Consider the following 20,222-nt stretch of genomic DNA (forward strand, 5'->3'; position numbering starts at 1 on the left):
ATATCCACACCACTAGAGTGGTCAACTTTTTCTTTAAAAGCCTCTATAAATTCATTTTTACTATTAGAGTGGCTCATTTCATCTTTATCTATATCTTTTTTATCTTTAATTATCTTTTCTTTCATTGATTTTACAATTTTCTTTATTTTAGACCATGAAGTTTGTTGTAATGGAGAATCAAAATCAGGAGAACCGTCGCCGATATGGTCCTTCGCAGGATGATCCAGATTCTGCATTAAAAAGGCCCCTGATAAGCCACACTGCACAGGTATATTTAATCTATTTTTTACTCTACATATCATTTTATCTTCCACTATTTTATCTTTTTCTATATACACAGGCAAGTTTACATTATTCTTAATTACATAATCTTTTATTGGTTCACCATTTATAATTTTTCCCACAAGATATTTTTCTTCTCTAGGTTTAAACTGTAATTTTTGTCCAAAAAATAAGCTGGGTGTTCCTTTCATTGAAAATTCTAATTTTACAGTTTTATTTTCTTTATCGTATTGTAGTAGACCTCCAACTTTTTTGAAAAATTGTCTCCCCAGTATAAAAAAGTCATCAATATTATCTGATATTCGAATTGTTAAATTAATATTTCCATAACCTGGTAAATTAAATGGTATTTTATATACTCCTATTACATTTATTGGATTATTATTTTCTATTCCAGTCAGTGAAATGTTATTTGGACCAGTGTAATATTTTTCATAGTCAGGGATATAATTCTGAATAAAATCCTTGGAAACAATATTATATTCGCTACCTGTATCTAGCTCAAAGATTATCTTGGTATCTTCATAAAATATTGGGAAACAGAATTCTTTTGCTTTATCTATTTTTACTAATTTTGTTTTAAATTTCACTTTATTCATTGAATATTTCCGTTTATCTTTTTTATTCTTATGATATCTTATCTTTTTGTACTTTATCTTCTTTTTCATGGTTTTATAATTATTTCTTTTATTTTTCAACCAATTCCATATTAATAGTATCCAATTTATACTCTTTTTGGTACAGATATATGAGATCCAAAAGGTTCCTAGATTTAGTACAATATCTATCCTTTTCTCCATGGAACTTATCATAAATACTGCTATCATAATTATCCACATAATTATACTTGGGCTTTCACTATTTTCAACAAATTTTTTAAGTTTTTTCATAATTTCTATTTCTTTTAAATAATTTACCGTATTTTCTGACTTAATTTTGATATCTTGAACCCATTTATACCTCTTGGTTTTATTTATAATAGTTTTTCCCCATTGTTTTAATTTATTATCCTTAAATACTTTATTTTGTAATTCAGGTATACTCGGACATTGAAGGTTTAACTCCCAAGTAATCCAACTATTAGCTGGAAAAATTTCCTTCTCCTTCAAATTACACGTATCTGGTTTTAATTCATCTATTTTTTTCATTATTTCTACATCTTTTACAGAGAAAGTAATGTTACTATAATTCTTTAATTTTCTTTTTATTGAATTCATATCTCTTTCCAAATATTTCCTTATCTGAATAATGAAAGTATCTTTAATTTTATTAGTTTTATTTAGCTTTATATAGAAAACATTATGGTTTATATACCAATGTTTGGATGGTTTAATTACCTTATATTCTTTTTTAACAATTTTCGCTTCTATACTTTTTGACACATTGCTGCTTGTTATTTTATTTCCATGCATTGTTATGTAATTTCTAACAATATTGTACTTGTTATTTGTTTGAATAATTTCTTTGCTACAAATATTCATATTAAATTTTTCATTGTTTGATTTTGAACATTTATGATTAAAATATACATTTGAATCTATTTTTCTTTTTCTATTTATTAAATTGATACAGGATATTTTATTATTATCTTTCTTGATTATACTTTCCTCGCAAACAGGTTCTATTTTTATCCATTTTATTTTTTCCATTGGATAATCATTTATTTTATTCAACACTAATGGATGGTTTTGTCCTTGTTTATCATTTTTAATTTTTATTAAATTTAAATATTCTAAAGATTTGAATTTGTTTTCATAATTTTTACATTGATAACACCTGTACTTTAAATTAAAAAGGTTCAAATACCCTATTAATTTACTTAAACACTTGTGCATCATTTCATTTTTTATCATATTAATATATAATTCATAATTAGCATAATTTTGGCCTAATTTTTTATAATTATCGTCATTTACTTTTCCAACTATAAGTTTTTCTGAAAAACAACCATTTTTTAGCTCTAATTTATTTTTTGAGTCATTTTTATCATTAATTAATTTTTCAACTTTTTTATACCATTTTTCATTGAATTTATCTTTTATTGGTTGTTTTTTATTTTCTCTAAAAAATTAACCTTTAGGCATTCTTCTGGGGTATGGTGGTATTCATATTTTTCTGCCGCTTCACACCTTTCACACGGTTTAGAAACCAGTAGTTTCTTAAATATTTCGCAGTTACTATCCTTGTGCTGGCCCTTACATTTAAGACAATTTCTAATTTTTAGTTTTTGCTGATTTTTTTGTCTTTTATTTTCATCGGGATTAAATATACACTCGTCTTGAGTATGATAGTTTTTCTTACATATTTTACATTTTTTAAATGGCCTAGTCTCATTTTTTACTTTTAAAACGTTGGAATCTTCATCTTCTTCATCACTACTTGCAGTAAGATACTCCTCCTCCATTTCATAATTTATTTCCGTAGTATTATCATCCTCTAACTCATTTTCATCTATCCTTTTTATTGGAACTTTCTTTGTCATTGTAGTTTTGTTAACAAATCTGAGATATTTGTTTATTTGGTCCCTATTAAGCAATATGAAATCATGGAGTGTTTCACTATTAAGATTTCTACCTAATTTAGCTTCTTCTATTCTCAAAATAGATAATAATTGAGTAGGTAGATATTTCATCATTTGAGAATGTATTCTTCTTTCTTTCTCACTAGCAGACATGACATTAGGAGGTAAATTATTTATTTTCCTTCTATACTCATCATAAATATCCTCTATGTTTCTTTTGGATGTTTTAAATGTTTCAAGCATATAATCAATGTTATGGTTTGCTATACGTCCATTGTTAACAATGTCACTGACAATGTTAAGATAATCTTTGGTAGTCAATTTTGCTGGGTTTATATTTTTGCATTCAATTCTATCTTTGGTATCCCTTGGGAGAGAATTGTGGAAAACTGCATTGAATTCGAATTGTGAAAAGCTATCAAAGTCGAATTCACCAAACTGGTCGATGTAATCGATCAGTCCTACATTTTTCAGTGAGAGGAGTTGATTTTTTATAATTTTTAACTTATCGCTAACTTTCTCAACATTGTAATATCTTAGACTTGTATCTATAAATTTTGGTGTGAAATCATCACAATTATAATACTTTGATGAGTTATATTTATTTTCCAATGTTTGTATTTTACCAATTTTTGATAATTGTTTAATAACATTTTGTTTCATTTTTTGTTTTTCTGCTTGATTTGATACTAAATATTCCTCTAATAGTTCTACAGCTTCGGCTGCATGGGTCAACGAGAGTCCCGCAGGGCTAGAATCCCTGTTTTCCGCAGATCTATATACTGTTTTAGCCTCAAATTTTTCTCCTCTAGCCGGTTTTCGTTTTAAATATTTTATTTCCATATTTAGGTTATCAATTTTCTTTTGTAAATCATCCATATATTTTTTATTTAAATAAGAATCTCTATTTTCTTGAAAACTATCTTTTCTAGATTGTCTAGAATTTCTTTCATTTCTTTCAAAATATCTTTCATTTTTTGGATATCTTTGTTCTTGTCTATAATTAAAACCTCTAAATTCACCCCACTGATTTTGATGTTGATTATTATCATGATCATTTGTGTTAAAATTTTCTCTATCAAAATTAAATTGATTAGAATTATCTTTATGTTGATTAAAATTTCTTCTTTCAAAGTTCATTTCTCTATCCCTTTCATCCCTGAGATTTCCGAGTGAAATATCATCAGTAAGCTCTGTAAAATTTGTCACATAACTTTCTGCTTCTCTGTTGCGCAATAAATCCATTGTTTCTGTATTAAAATCTACATGGTTTTCACGTACACTTTTGTAATTTTCTCCATTTGAATTTTCCAAGTTATCTTTATACTTTTGTAGCCTTTCTAGATATTTTTCCTTATTTTTAACAAACCAATTACTAAACTTCCTTCGTCTGGCACCAGCAAAATAAGGATCATTTTGTTGTTCTGTGTCCGACATCTTTTGTTTTCTTTACCTTTATGTTTTAAGGAAAATGTTTTTTACAGTGTAGTATAAAACTTGATTACCGTTGAAAGTTTTTATTTTGATTAATACCTTCTTTATTTTTAGCTCACCAAATTATATTTCAGGAACAATTTTCTTGGTGGAGACTATCTTTATTTTAGATTTCAATGAAATTTGAACAGGAACAATGTTTTGATAACTTTCCAGATAAATCAGGTAGAGTTATTTTTCAAAATTATTTTTACCAATTTTTAGATTAACAAGTAGAATTATCTTTTAAAATTACCTTTACCTAAAAATTTTACAATGTTTGTTTGAACTTAATTCTTATAATAGTTATAGAACCAAGAGTAATTTGACAGCTTCGAATTTTTTCAGTCCAAGTTTGCCCTCTAATTTCAGAACATAGAATTCTTAATTTCCATAAACCAAGAATATTTAAGCAAAATTTTATCATTTAATTACTTTAACAATAATTATTAGCTTTATAAATTGAACTTTTCTTTTGTGTTCAATATATAAAACTTTTATTTTACCTTTTTTAATTATCTTTATATTTAGTTTTATAATTTAGACTTTTCTTTTGTGTCTAAAGTACAAAACTATAATATTATTTTCTTAACAATTTAAAAATGTTAGGTAATTAAAAAATTTTCAACTTCCCAACTTTTTAATGAAATGATATAATTACTATAATTACAGTGTATGTCCGGTGTAAACACTTGTGTTTTAAATATTTACACTTTTATACAACAATTTTCATGAAATTTTTCAATACTTTTATATTTTGATGACGTATATTTTTAAAACTTTATTCTGAATCAGAATGATAGATATTATCAATTTGACTGTTTCCAATTATTATCGTTCCACCTAAATATCTTCTAAACTCAGGAAACCTGTCTAAAGTTCTATTTATTCCAAAATGACTAAATGTGAAAGGACCTGCTATTTCTTGATCTACTTCTTGTCTATTGTATGATGAATTATTATCCAGATTCTCCGCTGTACCTCTATCTCCTATACCTGTATTACCTTGTCTTATTAAATTATATCTATCTTGAATTAATCTTTTAACTGCATAATATATAATTTTCAAATTTTCCCCAATTTTAAATGAGAAATTTGCTTCATAAACATAAAAATTATTATCTTGATTTATTGATTGATTAAAGGTTTTCTTTTTTACATCAAATTTAATAATAACTAGTTCAAAAATGTTGATTATCAACCTTAGAACGTAATGGAGCATAAATTTAATTTTTGTTGCCCCCTATTTTTAGTAGACAAAATTTGTTTTTACTATCTTTTAGTCCTTATCAGACCAAATTATCTTTTTTGTATATTTACCGTAATTAGATTTTATCTTTTTGCCTCTATTTTTAGTAGACAAAACTTTATTTTTATTATCTTTTTGCCTTTATCAGACAATATTATCGTTAAAAAAAAGGAATTAGATTTTTATTCACAAATTTTATTTGCAACCAATTAGATATCTTTTGAAATTATAACTTAGATTTACTTTAATTAAAAGTTACCATTCATCCGACTAAAAAATTTTGAAAAAAATAAAATTTTACCAAGTCCAAAAGAAATTTTCCTTGATTCTTGACCGATGTGGTTGCCAATCTGTAATAATCGCCGCTAATGAAGGTAACAAAAATAATTTTCTTCTATATTATATTTCAGTGTAATCTATTTAATGGTTATAATCTAACTCTACAAATACAAAACATTACAATAATACATCACATTTTTACAAGTGTGGTAATATCTATTATGTACGTCATAGAGATTAAAATTTATTTAGTTCACATCAATTATTTACAATTTTAATACTTAAATTTTATTACTTTTACTTAAAAGGTGTTACAACCCTCCTTCGCCCTCCTCCAGACCACTTTGACCGCTCGGCCACCTGTCCCATGCATCAAGATTCACTTCCAAACCGTCGTTGCCAATATCATCATTATTCTTCAGAAACTTCAGAAACTCATCATTAAATTCATACCTGGGCCGCCCATCCTTATGCTGTCTTCTACTGGGACCAGCCCTATCATCCATTCTGTACACCACCTGCCGCCCATCCTTATGCTGTCTTCTACTGGGACCAGCCCTATCATCCTTTCTGTACACCACCCGCCGCCTGTTGGTCCTACCATCCTCCAACCTCTCTAAAGACCTCTTGTGCTCCTCTTGCAACTGACCAGGAACCAGCCGATGTCTCTCTCTATCATCCATCTTTCCTGATAATTACAATTTCAATATTTTTTTATATTTAAGACGACATTTAAAACAGATTACATTATACGAATCATCATATCATTTTTATGTCAGGGATGCCAAGGTACAAATCAAAAGATACCAAGAAAATTTCACACTCCAGCCGCGCCAATCACCACCATGACAAAATGCTGCCAGCTATCAGTCAACCATAATAAATGTACAAACCAATCCTTTCCACTTGATGATATATAGAAGTCAGCTGCAACAATAAAACACTATTCTCCTCCACTTTATGCATCCAGGACAAATTTCAGCTTGGCTGATGTAACCCACAAAAACACATCAGGAATATTTATTATTTTATTCAGGAATAAAATAATACAAATCCATCAAAAAATCTGAAAATGCCAATTTTTCCTCCTACTCCAATCCTAATGAAAAATGTGGAGAAATCGCCAACCAATTTTGGCCACCATGACTTCAGACGCCATATTTAAAATTAAAAATAATAAACAAGGTGATATTTGCAATTTCTACAGCCCAAAAATTACTGAAATGACTTCTTGTGATCTGTTGTGAACCAGCCCAAAAACCGAACAATCACAATCAGAATCTCACAGTTCTGCCATTCCACTCTGTCATTAATACAGGTACATCTTCAGCATCACATAAAAATGTAAAAGACAATTTCCCAAAACCAGACAAAGTAAAAATGTTTACCTGATTTTGATGGTTTACCACTATAACTCGATATTATGATTTAACTGCTCACAATCTCAGTTCCAACTATCAACTGGACTTAACTTTTATTGTAGATCAACTTTCCAACTTACTAGCTTAATAAGCACATATTTGTTATTAAAATAATTAAACAATAATTTAATGAATCTCCATTATATAAACATATATATAAAACTTTTATATTTATTAATCTGCACATGTACCACAGGACCTCCTACTTGAGATTTAACCTCCTCTTTGTATCCCATTTAGCTACTGACCCACTCATTTTAATCGTCACCACTTTTTCAGGCAAAGATAGCAAATGGAAACAACTAATCCAATGGAAAATTGACCTCATCAACACTCGTTCCAGCTTTAGAAACAGGTACTACAGACTCAACCGCCATCATATATTTAAAGGGAGATATTTCATACACAGTCCCTTTAAAACAGAATTCAACATTGACTTGAATGATACATAATATTTTTTTTATGTTCAATCCCTTGAAGGAGGGGGTGATTCCCAAAAGGTGCTAATTCATACAAAGCATCCGAAAACTTTTTGACCACAATAAAAGGTCCACCGTAAAAAGACTGTAACTTCTTGGACACGTCACTCTTAATGCTTCCTTCTGTACTCTGTGTTTGTTTTGAACCTCCAAATATAGTTTGGAATTTGTTAAAATTCTCTTAATTATATCCTCCATATGTTTCAGAAATTCCAAATACGACCAAAAAACGAATAATCTGTCCTCTTGGAGCAGTTAATCACCAATGTTGCCACAGGTAATTTTTTTTTTTTTTCTCCCAAGTATTTCATGATTTTCGTCTACTCTTAAAGCTGCGTACAAACTTTGGTTCTGTCTTTCCACGAGATTCAAATTCGGATTCTTGAAAGGAACTAAAACGGTGTCCACCCCCAATCCTTTCATTACCCCCTTTTTGTAACTCTGTCAGATCTCAAAGCCCGAAATAAATTATAGGTAGGTACAAAATTCTCCAAAATAAACCATAGATAGGTACAAAATTCTCCAAAATAAACCATAGGTAGGTACAAAATTCTCCAAAATAAACCATAGGTAGGTACAAAATTCTCCAAAATAAACCATAGGTAGGTACAAAATTCTCCAAAATAAACCATAGGTAGGTACAAAATTCTCCAAAATAGCCTTCACTGCTGTCTCAGTCTTAGCATCAACTAGCTGACACGTAAATATATACCTGGAAAATAAGCTAAGCAGATTATGATTAAAACAAACTTAACCGTTTGTAATAATTTGTGAATCCCAAAAATTTCTGTAACTCCTTTCCTGTCTTAGGCTTGCCCCAATCCTTAATCCGTTCCAAATATGAAGGATTCATCTTCAATCTGGCGGCACTAATAATATGCTCCAGATAGTGGCATTCTCTAGTCAGTAAATCACACTTATCCAGATTCCATTCCAGGTTGCCCTGTCTGAGAACTGGAAACAACGTCTGCAAATGTTCTACATGCTCCTCTGGACTAACCGAAAACACAATCAAATCATCCAGGTAACTGATACAGAAACCATGCATCCCTAGTAAAATGGATAACACCTTGTCCATCAAAGCACAAAACAAGGATGGCGCATTGCAAATTTTAATAATCTTCGGTTTCAATTCTGGATTTTCCTTAATCATCTGATTTTCCTCTAACTTCAATTGTTGAATAATAAACTGTACCAGCCACTAGTCGCCGGAAGGAAAAAGCAGTTTTTTGAAACAGGCTCTCTGAGATTATTACAGATTCTGATATATACATATACAGACTAATGAAAAATGCAAAAAACGAAATCAAAAGCGTTCCTTCTTGGGAGAAACTCCGGGAAAAAGATTTTAGCTATTTTTAACCTAAAATTCACATTGGCAAGCCTGCATAGAAATATACAGACATTTTAAACATGTCATTGCTCAGCACCTAGAAGTGGTAGAAAAATGCTACGCATACCATTGGAAAGCTCATAACCTCTAGTTTTCATATTGGTATATAACGTTTTTGTACTATTATTAATTTTTGAGCTATCCTCTGAAGTATACACAAGTTTTAAAAATGCAGTTTTTTCATGAATTTTAAGTTTGATACTTGTTACACAAACTTTTTAAAAATTGTATTGCTTAGCACCTAGGAGTTATATAATTATTTTATATAGGTATATTTATATATTTTGGGTGCATTTAATTTTAGCTTAATTAAAAATAGTCTTTGAAATGTGTATAGTTTGTAATAAGAACCAAGGAGGGAGGGGGGGGGGGAGTTTATACACTTTTTGGCAATGAAATTCAGTATAAGATTTTGCTCTGGATGTTTTTGGGCTTGTTGTTATAGATATTAACATGATTCTTTTTGTAAGATCTCTTATATGATTAAATCTACCAGAATAAATATTAAAAATTGAATTTTGGCACTATCCTTCTAGGGGCTAGTGGGGTAAAATAGCTCCAAAACACTAACATCTAAGGTCTGAACTTATTTTTAGAGATATCAAAATAATTTTTTGTAAACTTTGTTTTGCATAATTAAGCTAAGTAGTTACTAAAGATTTCATTTTTCCACTTTCCTTTTTGGTACTAGTGGGTTTTAACACCCCCCAAAACACAAATATTATAAGTTATGAGCCTATCAAGATGATTTTTTTAATTTAAAATTTATTCTTATAATTGAGTTACATAGCCACTAAAGATTTTGCCCTGGCTGTTTGGACTTGTTGTTATAGTTATCAAATGATTCTTTTTTTAAAATTCTCTTATATGATTGGATCTACCTGTAAAACTTTAAAAATTTTATTTTTGGCACTTTCCTTCTATGGGCTTGTGGGGTAAAAAGCCAATAAAACACTAAAATTATAAGCTATGAGATTATTTTAAAAGATTTCAAGCTAATATTTCTAATGTAAACATTTTTCACATAATTGAACTAAGTAGCTATTACAGATTTCAATTTGGCACTTTTCTTCTAGAATCTATAGTCTAGTGGGGTAAAACATCCCCCAAATACAAATATTATGAGTTCTGAGCTTATTTTCAAAGATATCATGTTGCACTTTAATGAATGATTATTTAGTTCAGTTATTTAACAAAATCAGCCCAATATTTTTTTTAAAGGCCCAAAACTTAAAGTTTTAGTAGTTTTGGGGGCTGTTTCACCACACTAGCCCCTAGAAAGATTAGTGGCTATGTAGGTGCTAAGCAATATAATTTTTAAAAGGTTTGTGTAACAAGTGTCAAACTTAAAATTCAAGAAAAAAACTGCATTTATTAAACTTGTGTATACTTCAGAGGATAGCTCAAAAATTAATAATAATACAAAAACGTTATATACCAATATGGAAACTAGAGGTTATAAGCTTTCCAATGGTATGCGTAGCATTTTTCTACCACTTCTAGGTGCTGAGCAATGACATGTTTAAAATGTCTGTATATTTCTCTGCAGGCTTGCCACTGTGAATTTTAGGTTCAAAATAGCTAAAAATCTTTTTCCCGGATTTTCTCCCAAGAAGGAACGCTTTTGATTTCGTTTTTTGCATTTTTCATTAGTCTATATATGTATATATCAGAATCTGTAATAATCTTAGAGAGCCTGTTTCAAAAAACTGCTTTTTCCTTCCGGCGACTAGTGCAGCTCATGCATTTTCTGTCCCGACAACTTTTCTGGTTTCTTTAACTCATTTATTGTTTTCTTACAGGTGAAATCCAGATTGTCCATGACAAAACAGTGCCCCATCTTCACATTTTTAAGCAAGGTAATAGGTTTTATAGACGCATTAACTATGTTAACCCCTCCTTTATCCCTGACAGAGTAGGTTTAGAAAGAATCTCAGAATATCTATGACCAGACAAAATGGGAATTTTCTACATTTCAGCCACTACCTGTTTTTGTAAACAAGAATTAATAGGAACAGATTCCACATGAAATTCAAATTTATCCACTTCCAAACAAATATTAATTTTATTTTTCTTCAGGAAATCAGAACTGAGATTCACCAACTTGCCTGTTACCTCAGGTACATAAAATATTTCTGTAAACACAGCTTGGTTCCCACAAATCTAACTTTTAACTCAACATATCCAATAATATTAACTTTCTTTTAATCTACCGAATTTCTCTAGATATTAAAGAATTAAAATTATTTCCTGTATCAACAATTCCTAATTCCTCCACTGTAATATCAGCTCCTGGTACAAAAACTCTAAATCCGCGCAAATAGGCATTTTTCTTTCTTTATCTTCAAGACTTCACGATCCCTTTAAAGCCCTAGTAACTTCTGCCACCGTTCCGTCGGATTAAAATTTCAATGTCGTGTTATAAATAATTAATGTATATATTTAATTAATTAACTTCAAATTTCAGATACAAAGCCATCAATCTACAACACAGCAGCCAGCCCTCCGCCATCCACCAGCCGCCATCATACTGATCAACATATTATGTCATGCACAGCCTGCAGAACACCAGCCCCTCGTGACTAGACACCAAACTCCTTGCAACACAAGTAAGTACCCCTCAAAGGTTTAATATTCATTAAAACTTTATTTAGATACCTACCAAATTTTATACACAATTGTACTAAATGTATTATATAATATACTGTTCCCATTAACAGTTACTAGCACCTCCACACCTTGACTAAAAAAAACAAAAACAGAAACTTCTTCACAACATTGAAAGCCATTATCCGAATACAAAACAGCAAAAATTTTCAAATTTTACATAGCTTAAAAACTCAATTACACTAATATAACCTAGATATAATATATGTGAACAAAGAAACAATATATAAAATAAGGTTTATACATCGAATCAATCATCACACTACTACATAGGATATTATTGATAATTGAACCTAGCCATTTCAGCAATCATAGCCTCGTATTGTTTTTCATCTCTGCTTTTTTCAGAATCCACAGCCGGCCCCCTCTGATTGACTGATTTCTTCAGAAACTGCTCAGGTATCACCCGATTATTAGGCACTCCAGGCCCCTCTCCCTTTTCATTATTGACCGGAAAGAACTTAGCCTTGGTCTTACCTATGCGAGAATCAGGGGCAGGCGGCTTACCATCCCTCTTCTGCCAACAATCAGCCACTATATGTCCTTCTTTCCCGCAATACCAACAAATCATATTCTTAGCCTTTGAATTCAAAGCCCCAATCACATTCTCAACTTGATCCCAAGGGATATCATCCTTCCCCTCAATCCAAGCATTATTATCGCCAGTCCCAGTTCTGTCAGCCAAATCGGATACATGCACCTCACTAATCACAGGCCTAGATTTCACCTCCCTAGATTCTTCCAATTTCAACCCTTCCATAGCCTGGGAATAACATGACGTCACATTTTCAGGTGAAATGTGTCCAGAACGAGCCCAGCTGATGTAATGTTGACCTCTACGAATCAAATAAGTCAAGAATGAGCTATAATCCTCCAGGTAATGCATAGATTCAACAAAGTTGGCCATATCTCTAGCTAAATCTGTAAACATTAAATTCTTCGCCACATTGTTATAAAAATCACGCCAAGATTGTTTAGAAATATGACCAGGATGCATAAGTCTAAACAACCGTAATTTCTCATTAAAGAACACATCCACATTCTGACCACTCTTTTGTTTCAGGGCGTAGAAGAATTCAGTAGCTGACTCTGTATCTGCAAACGGTATCACCAACCTCCTTATCAACAGGTAATAACCTAAAGCACTCAGGGAGGCATTAGCCTCCGGAGTAATAAGCCTCCCCATTTTCTTTCCCTTGCACTCAAAAATCCTATTGTACAACACATCCTTGAAAAGCATGGGATCCTCCAATTTTGCGAACCGAGCAACCCTCCACAAGGACAAAAAATAATCCTCAAAATCAATATTTCCATCCCAAAATGGAGCGTCCCGCACAAAATCACTGTCCCACTTGACACCCCTTACCAGACAAAACTCCTTAAACTGTCCCTCTACAGTCTGCTGACTGACACTGCCACCAGCCACCTTTTTGTAAGCCTTAAGCACTTCAGCCCTTTCCTCGATTAAAGGAAATATATCCAATAACTGATTCTCATACTCGGTCAAACAACTCTCACGCACATTCATCCAATTACCATTATCAGCTGGACCCAAAAAATCTATCTGCGAAAACTTCAAATGTCCAGGAGCACTCTTTACCCTCTTAGCCTCGAAACTAGTAGAATCCAATTTAGCCTCAACACTCAATCGATTAATAAAAGATGCATTAAATGAATCATCCCCCATCGATTTAGCTGTAGCAACACTAGCCCCCAAACTTGTCTCATACAAGAATCCACCAATGTCGCCATCTGGTGGCAATTGAGCCACCTTTTTCTTGATAGTAGCCAAATCAACATCATAACCTAATTTCTTATGCTCATCTGAACTTTTGAACTCTTTCACCTTATTCTCCAGCCGTTTATTCGCCGCAGTTAACCGATCCACTCGGCTCTTAACAGACGTATGCTCTTTTATCATTGCCCTAACATATTTCTTTATACTTTCAGGCACAGCATCATTCTCCACAGCACCCAGAGCCGACTCCACTTCTGCATTAGCACCTGCACCAACATCTTCAGCCACATCATCATCCTCCTCCCAATTTTCGGGAGTTCCATCATCATCCTGACTGTCAGTCCCCCGAGGACGCTTAGGCGGCCGTCCACGCTTGCCTTCACCTTTACCCCGCTCTCCTTTTTCTCCATCAGCCATATCCGAGCACTAGAACTAGATTCGCCGTGAAATTTAGATCAGAAGAGTTAAAAAGTGAAATTCCACAGAAACCTAAAATATAAATCAAGTTAGAAATATAAAAAATAAAACAAAACTGTGAAAAATCCGAGATAAAAAAATCTCAAAAAGTGATTGAATTCAAATTAAACACCACTTCCCCCACCCTTAACTCAGTAGCAGGTCTAAATAACACGTAGCACAATAAGACTGCGCCAAATGTGATATAGACAGACTTACATAAGTTAATGATAGAGTAGACTTAATATTCAATTCAAAATGCAAACAGATTTTTAAGTATTTATTATATTGGATTAAATGCAGTTTTTGAGTAAATAAGATTATATATATATACTTTATTTAAAAATGGTTAAATATATTAATAATTCAAAACTACTGATTATTGAAGCTGGAAAGTTCTGAAGTAGCAGGATGTCTGTCTGTATATCAGGACACCAAGCAACAGGATGACTGTCTGTTTAATTAATACAATGTATTAATTAACTATGCACTTTGAAGTAACAGGATGACTGTCTGTCTAATTAATACAAAGGTATTAATTAGCTATATAACTCTGAAGTAGCAGGATGACTGTCTGTCTAATTAATACAAAGGTATTAATTAGCTATATAACTCTGAAATAGCAGGATGACTGTCTGTCTAATTAATACAAGGTATTAATTAGCTGTATAACTCTGAAGTAGCAGGATGACTGTCTGTCTAATTAATACAAAGGTATTAATTAGCTGTATAACTCTGAAGAGGTGGAATATTTGTCTGTGTTGAACTAGTTGAAGTAGTAGGATGTCTGTAAATAGCTGAATTGGTCTAATAAGACTCGACCCCAAACCAGATAGTATTCTGTGTAAGGACTCTCAATTGCAACTGACTAACTAAATAAATGTTCTCTTAAATGTTCTCTTAAATGTTCTCTTAAATTTTCTCTTAACTTTTACAGAGCAATAAAGAGTAAATGATGTTTCTACTTTTAAGCCAAAACTTAAAACTGAATTATACTACAGATGGCTCCATTTTTAATGTAAATTTAAGGTGTAAATAGTGCAATATATCAAAAAAATAGCAAGAAACATGTTTATTTTGCATATTTGTCATACTTTGAATTGCTTGAATCATCTAAATTTTTGTTTATAAAAAAATATATATAAATTTGTCCCTCATTTTGGTTGGCAAGATAAACTATAGTTAAACATCTTTTATTGAATTTAACCAACATAAACACATATGCGCCCAACCCTGAGAGCCCCACCTATTGTTTTCACAGAAAATAACAAAGTTTTGGGTTTCAGATGTTTTTCTTTGAACATATCTTAACTTTTAAAAATTTAGGTTAAAGTCAGTCTGGCTATTTACAGGATCTTCTGGGATATACACAAAAAACACATATAAATATAAATTTAATTTATTATTTAGAAATGACAGTGTATGTAATCTTTTGGAAAACAAACCAGAGTCACTAGGAAAGTATTCTTATTTAGAGCAAAAAAATAAAGTGTTATCAGAATGTTTCATTTGGAAATTATTCCATGATGTAAATTAAAATAGAAATTTACCACACAAAATGTTTGCATCCTTTAAAAGATTTTATGAGGCAAAATTAAAAATTATTAAATGGATTTTTTTGCCATATCATTTATAGTTTATTGTAATTTATATTATATTTATGGTGAAAACTACAAGGTGTTTAGAAAAAACCCTGCATTTTCCGGTTTTGGGAACAACCAGCAGGAGTATGAAAAAAATGATTATACAGGGTGCGCCACATATAACCAGACTTTTTCTAAATTGCAAACAAATGAACATAAAATCGTCAATTTTAAAGATTTTATTAAATTTTAAAAACTGGGAAGCAAAATATGTATATGACTATTAGATCATTGAATAAAATCGCCGCCAGCATCAATCACTGCCTCTACCCGCCTCCTCAACTGCTGGCAGGCCCAATTCAAAATTTACCTGTCCAAGCTGACAAAGTTCTCCTTGATAGTGGCAATGAGGGAGGTCTTTGTGGCATGGGCACGTCTATTGGTCCATGCTTCAAAGTAGCCCCAGGCCCAAAAGTCCATTGAATGAAGATCAGCTGCTGGGAGGCTCCATTTCCTTTAAAACGTGAGTAATCGCAGGATCAAAATTCACCCAACTTTCAAGCTACCCTTTGACACAGAGGCCTTTATTTGGACCACAGTTGGGCTAAAACGATGTTTTATACCTTTTAAGAAATGACATGAAGATTCAGCCATAGTCTATAGTCTAAAATGAGTTTTTAAGTTCCATATGGATCTCTAACGTTGAGAAACAAGAAATATTCATGATTTTACATGATTTTTGACGTTTTTGAATCTCTAAATCTGTCACGCTTCACTTTGCCAGAGTACTACAGCCAAGCCACAGATTTAAGATCAGGCATTTTAACCATACATTTACCTTTCACTACGACCGCATTTTTAGAGAAAAAAACTCAGGTAAATGGTATGTACATTTTTACAGAGCATATGGAGCTATAATTATTTCTTTCATGCTCTTTCTGGTTCATTTCAAAATCTGGAAAAAGCAGTTTTTTGAAACACCTTGTAGATTTGAGGGAAAACACCTTGTATCAATTTAAAATTTATGTGTGCAAACAGGGGAATTCCAAGATTTAGATATTTGACTAGCTGCTCTGTATGATATCTTAAAATATAAATCTATCTTGACTTTGTAAACTAACATTAGCCAAATATAAAGATTGGAAATGTAAAATTTCATTACAAAAAAGCTTTTCCATTTTACGTCTACAAAAATACTCATATTATTAGTTGTATCTACTCTCCATGAAATTATCAACAGTGCCAGCACCAATTTTTGGATACCAGATAACAAATTTGAATGGGCAGAGAAAATTATTTCAAGATGCAGGCCAAAACACAAAATGTGGACAAAAACAGGGCAAGTTTATATTTTTTATAAGCAAAACTACTCAATCTTTCATTTTGTCCATCTGAATTTTCTAAACTCCCATTTAATGTATAAAGCTTAAATGTTTAATGATGTTTCCTTTGAAATGAACATCCAATTTAATCATTATTTGTTCCATTTGTTTGTCGGTAAAGAAAGGAGAGTCATTATACAGGGAAAATATGAAAATATGATTTACACATCTACTTCTATGCATTAAAACAAGGCTATCAGTTATTGTACAGGAAATAGATTACAAATTAGAAAATTACAAAAAAAATTTAATTCATTATAAAATTATTTAGGAATGATGTGAAAATTTTGACAGCTTTTCATACAACAATTGATGTATGCAAAAGAATTGATGATTGTAATTTTGTTCCCTTTTCAAATCAAGGTAAAAGTCAAATTAAATTTGCAACATTGTGGATTTGTTACCTAAATGCTTCCCTCATAAGAGTTAATTGGAAGTCGAACTCCTATATATGTATATAGCATTGATCTTAAAGAAAACCAGCAAGAAATACAATGCCAAAATAATGCCACAAGTAAACCCAATACCTTTGCTTCAAATTTGGGGCATTTCATCTATGTGTGGCAGTCTTTTTGCATTTAAATCTGTGAATTTCTTGCAGGCTTCCTTTAAAGCCCAGTTCAACCTTTTTTAACATGTCAACCTAAACATGTACAATAACAAGTACCTCTATACAATAGGTTTACCAAAATCTTCTAATTATCACCAAAGTCTTTTTTTAAATAGGTTTTTGAGATTTTATCAAAAAAAATTCTTTTGGCAAATTTACCCCATAGTGATGAAATTAATTGTTTTTGTATACAAAAAAATAGCTTAAAACCACCACAGGACCAGTAAGTAAATCCTTGTAGAGTTAAACCTAATTAACTCAGTTGTTACCAAGAATCTAATGAAGGTTCAGAGGATTTTTTTTAGATATTTTCTGTAGCCTTTTTAGGGCTTTGCCTTTTTTCAATTTTGAAAATTTGAGTACCCACCCCCCCCCAAGATGACGAACAAATATTTTAGGTTAGGTTAGGTTTTAGATTAGAAAAAAATATGAAAATTTTTTTTGGGGGGTGGAGTTTTCATTTTTTGCGGGGTTGGGGGTGTCCCACCCCTTAAGAAAATAGCCTAAAACCACCACAAGACCAATAGGTTTATACTCTGAAGAGTAGATACAAATGGGTTCTGTGGTTACCGAGATCTTAAGCTTCAGACGGACAGATGGACAGGCACCATTCTACTTTGTATTATAAATAGACTAGCAGATGCACTTTTAGATTCTATGCAGGAAATAGCTTTAAACTTTTCAATGAATTAACTCTAAAACCATCACAGCTGTGATTGAGCAGATATAGCCCTCTGATTTGCTGGAAAAACTAAAAGCTGGTATTCTAACAGAAAATAGAGCTGTGTATTTCTTGCAAGCTTCCTTTAAGTAACTTTCATTAGACATTAAACCCTACTCTAATTATTTATGTTTTCAGTTGACAAAGCAGCAGTATGTACCATTTTCATGTATTTTGTATGACCCCTTGTGATCATCAAAAATCAATCTGAGAGCAACTCAATACATTGACAAATACACTAATAAATAGAGGTTGGCTGCCTAATCAAGATATGCTAGCATCCTGTTGTTTCCTCTAGGATGTTTCCTATAAAAAACAGATTAAAATATTTAAGCATGCTTAAACTTTCAAAATTTTAAACATTTCTATAATATATTTCAGATGATTGTAGAAATTATCTTTCCCAATGCATCAACTTATTTGAAACTGTGGTAATGGTTTACAAAGAAGATATAAACATCCAAGATGAAGAAGGTAAAACTACCATGAATGATGATATAAATTATAAATAAAGTTAAAATCACAAGATTCATTATTAAAATAATATGTTTACAATCAGGAAGAACACCTCTTGTAATGGCAGGTGGTGATTCTCATTTTGAAAAAATTAAACAGGCTGGTGGTGATTTTGGACAAAGTCAATGTGGAGGTATGATTATTTTTATAGAAATAATATTTCATTTGTATTTTTTTAAATCTATACACTTATATTAGAAAAAAAATCTTAATAGATTTTGAAGCAAAATGAAATAATTAATTATTTATTTCTTAGCATCTGAAGTAAACTACAAGACAGGAGGTAAACATTCAATAATAAAACTTTGATAAATAAACCTTTTTCTTGATAAATATGGACGGAAAATAAAAATAAACCAGGATGCAACAAATGAACATTGACATATTTAAAGTAATAATGTATAAATTAACATTCAACAATATTTAGAAATCTGTTCCAATTCATGTTTTCCTCCTTCATTTCATAAAGATTGTAATGTACTAAAGACTGATGTAACTTTGAATAAAGCATTCCATATTTTAGCCTGGCTATTATTACAATTAATTCTTTTACAGCTTTGATTACAGCATCAAAACTTGGAGATATTATTGAAGTAAACAATATATTGAAAACTGGTAATTTCTCTGTTAATCAAACTGACGATGAAGGTAATATTTATTATATAGAAAGATTAAAGAAATTTCTGTCACAGAAGCTGTTACATTAAGATTAGTTAAAATCATATACATTATTTATTAGATAATGTGACAATCTTAAAAATTTACACAAATTCTGCAAAGAGTTAATAATTGTAAAATGAGAAATATTTGATTTTATTTTGGTAGAAATAATTGTATCTGTACTCAAAACATTGAAACAAAAGATATCCTATAATTAAAAAGTAATGAATTCGGAAATTCCATTTTCTTAAAGTTACTTATCTATTTATTAACTATCTATCTATCTATTTGTCCATCTGTTAATATATATATTTATCTATCTATTTGTCTATATATTTTTCTATATATCTATCTATCTATCTATCTATCTATCTATCTATCTATCTATCTATCTATCTATCTATCTATCTATCTATCTATCTATCTATCTATCTATCTATCTATCTATTTATCCATCTATTTATCCATATATTCATCTATCTATTTATCAATCTATCTATTTATCCATCTATTTATCCATATATTCATCTATCTATTTATCAATCTATTTATCTATCTATTTATTCCAGAATTTTCTTTTTATTGTTTAAGTATAGCTCGCTCCAATTGCACATAAAAAACCTTATCTATATCAGATTTTTTTGGTGGCCTACAATGCCAGTTCTTATATTGTCTGGAGTAAATATCTATCTGTACCTATCTTTCTATCTATATTTAAAACTATCTCTCTATCTATCCCTCTATCTAACTTTCTATCTATCTATAACTATCTCTCCACATATATCTACATAT

At 30.9% G+C, this 20,222-nt stretch overlaps 1 protein-coding gene and 1 long non-coding RNA gene across 3 annotated transcripts in view; both read left to right on the top strand.

The window, feature by feature from the left end:
* Positions 1–6,932: 6,932 nt before the first annotated feature.
* LOC145306765 (uncharacterized) lies at positions 6,933–14,330 on the top strand. Of its 2 annotated transcripts, XR_013875200.1 has the most exons (11): positions 6,933–7,122; positions 7,505–7,580; positions 7,912–7,981; positions 8,642–8,728; positions 10,900–10,956; positions 11,177–11,217; positions 11,565–11,706; positions 12,113–12,163; positions 12,557–12,641; positions 12,828–12,893; positions 13,715–14,330. It is a non-coding gene; the product is annotated as an uncharacterized LOC145306765 (long non-coding RNA). The 2 variants fall into 2 exon arrangements; XR_013875201.1 differs by lacking the exons at positions 7,912–7,981; positions 12,828–12,893; positions 13,715–14,330 and having other exon boundaries at positions 6,983–7,122.
* Positions 14,331–17,199: 2,869 nt separating this feature from the next.
* Positions 17,200–20,222, top strand: part of LOC145307059 (uncharacterized) — a 4,012-nt gene continuing 989 nt past the window's right edge. Inside the window, exons 1-5 of the mRNA XM_080149398.1 lie at positions 17,200–17,286; positions 18,636–18,728; positions 18,814–18,903; positions 19,027–19,053; positions 19,326–19,418. Coding sequence (XP_080005524.1) covers positions 18,689–18,728; positions 18,814–18,903; positions 19,027–19,053; positions 19,326–19,418 — 250 coding nt within the window. The 5' untranslated portion in view covers positions 17,200–17,286; positions 18,636–18,688. The remainder of the gene's footprint in view (positions 17,287–18,635; positions 18,729–18,813; positions 18,904–19,026; positions 19,054–19,325; positions 19,419–20,222) is intronic.

This window comes from Acartia tonsa, chromosome 15, assembly GCF_053477335.1.
Source record: "Acartia tonsa isolate MP-2025a chromosome 15, ASM5347733v1, whole genome shotgun sequence".
NCBI classification, from domain to species: domain Eukaryota; kingdom Metazoa; phylum Arthropoda; class Copepoda; order Calanoida; family Acartiidae; genus Acartia; species Acartia tonsa.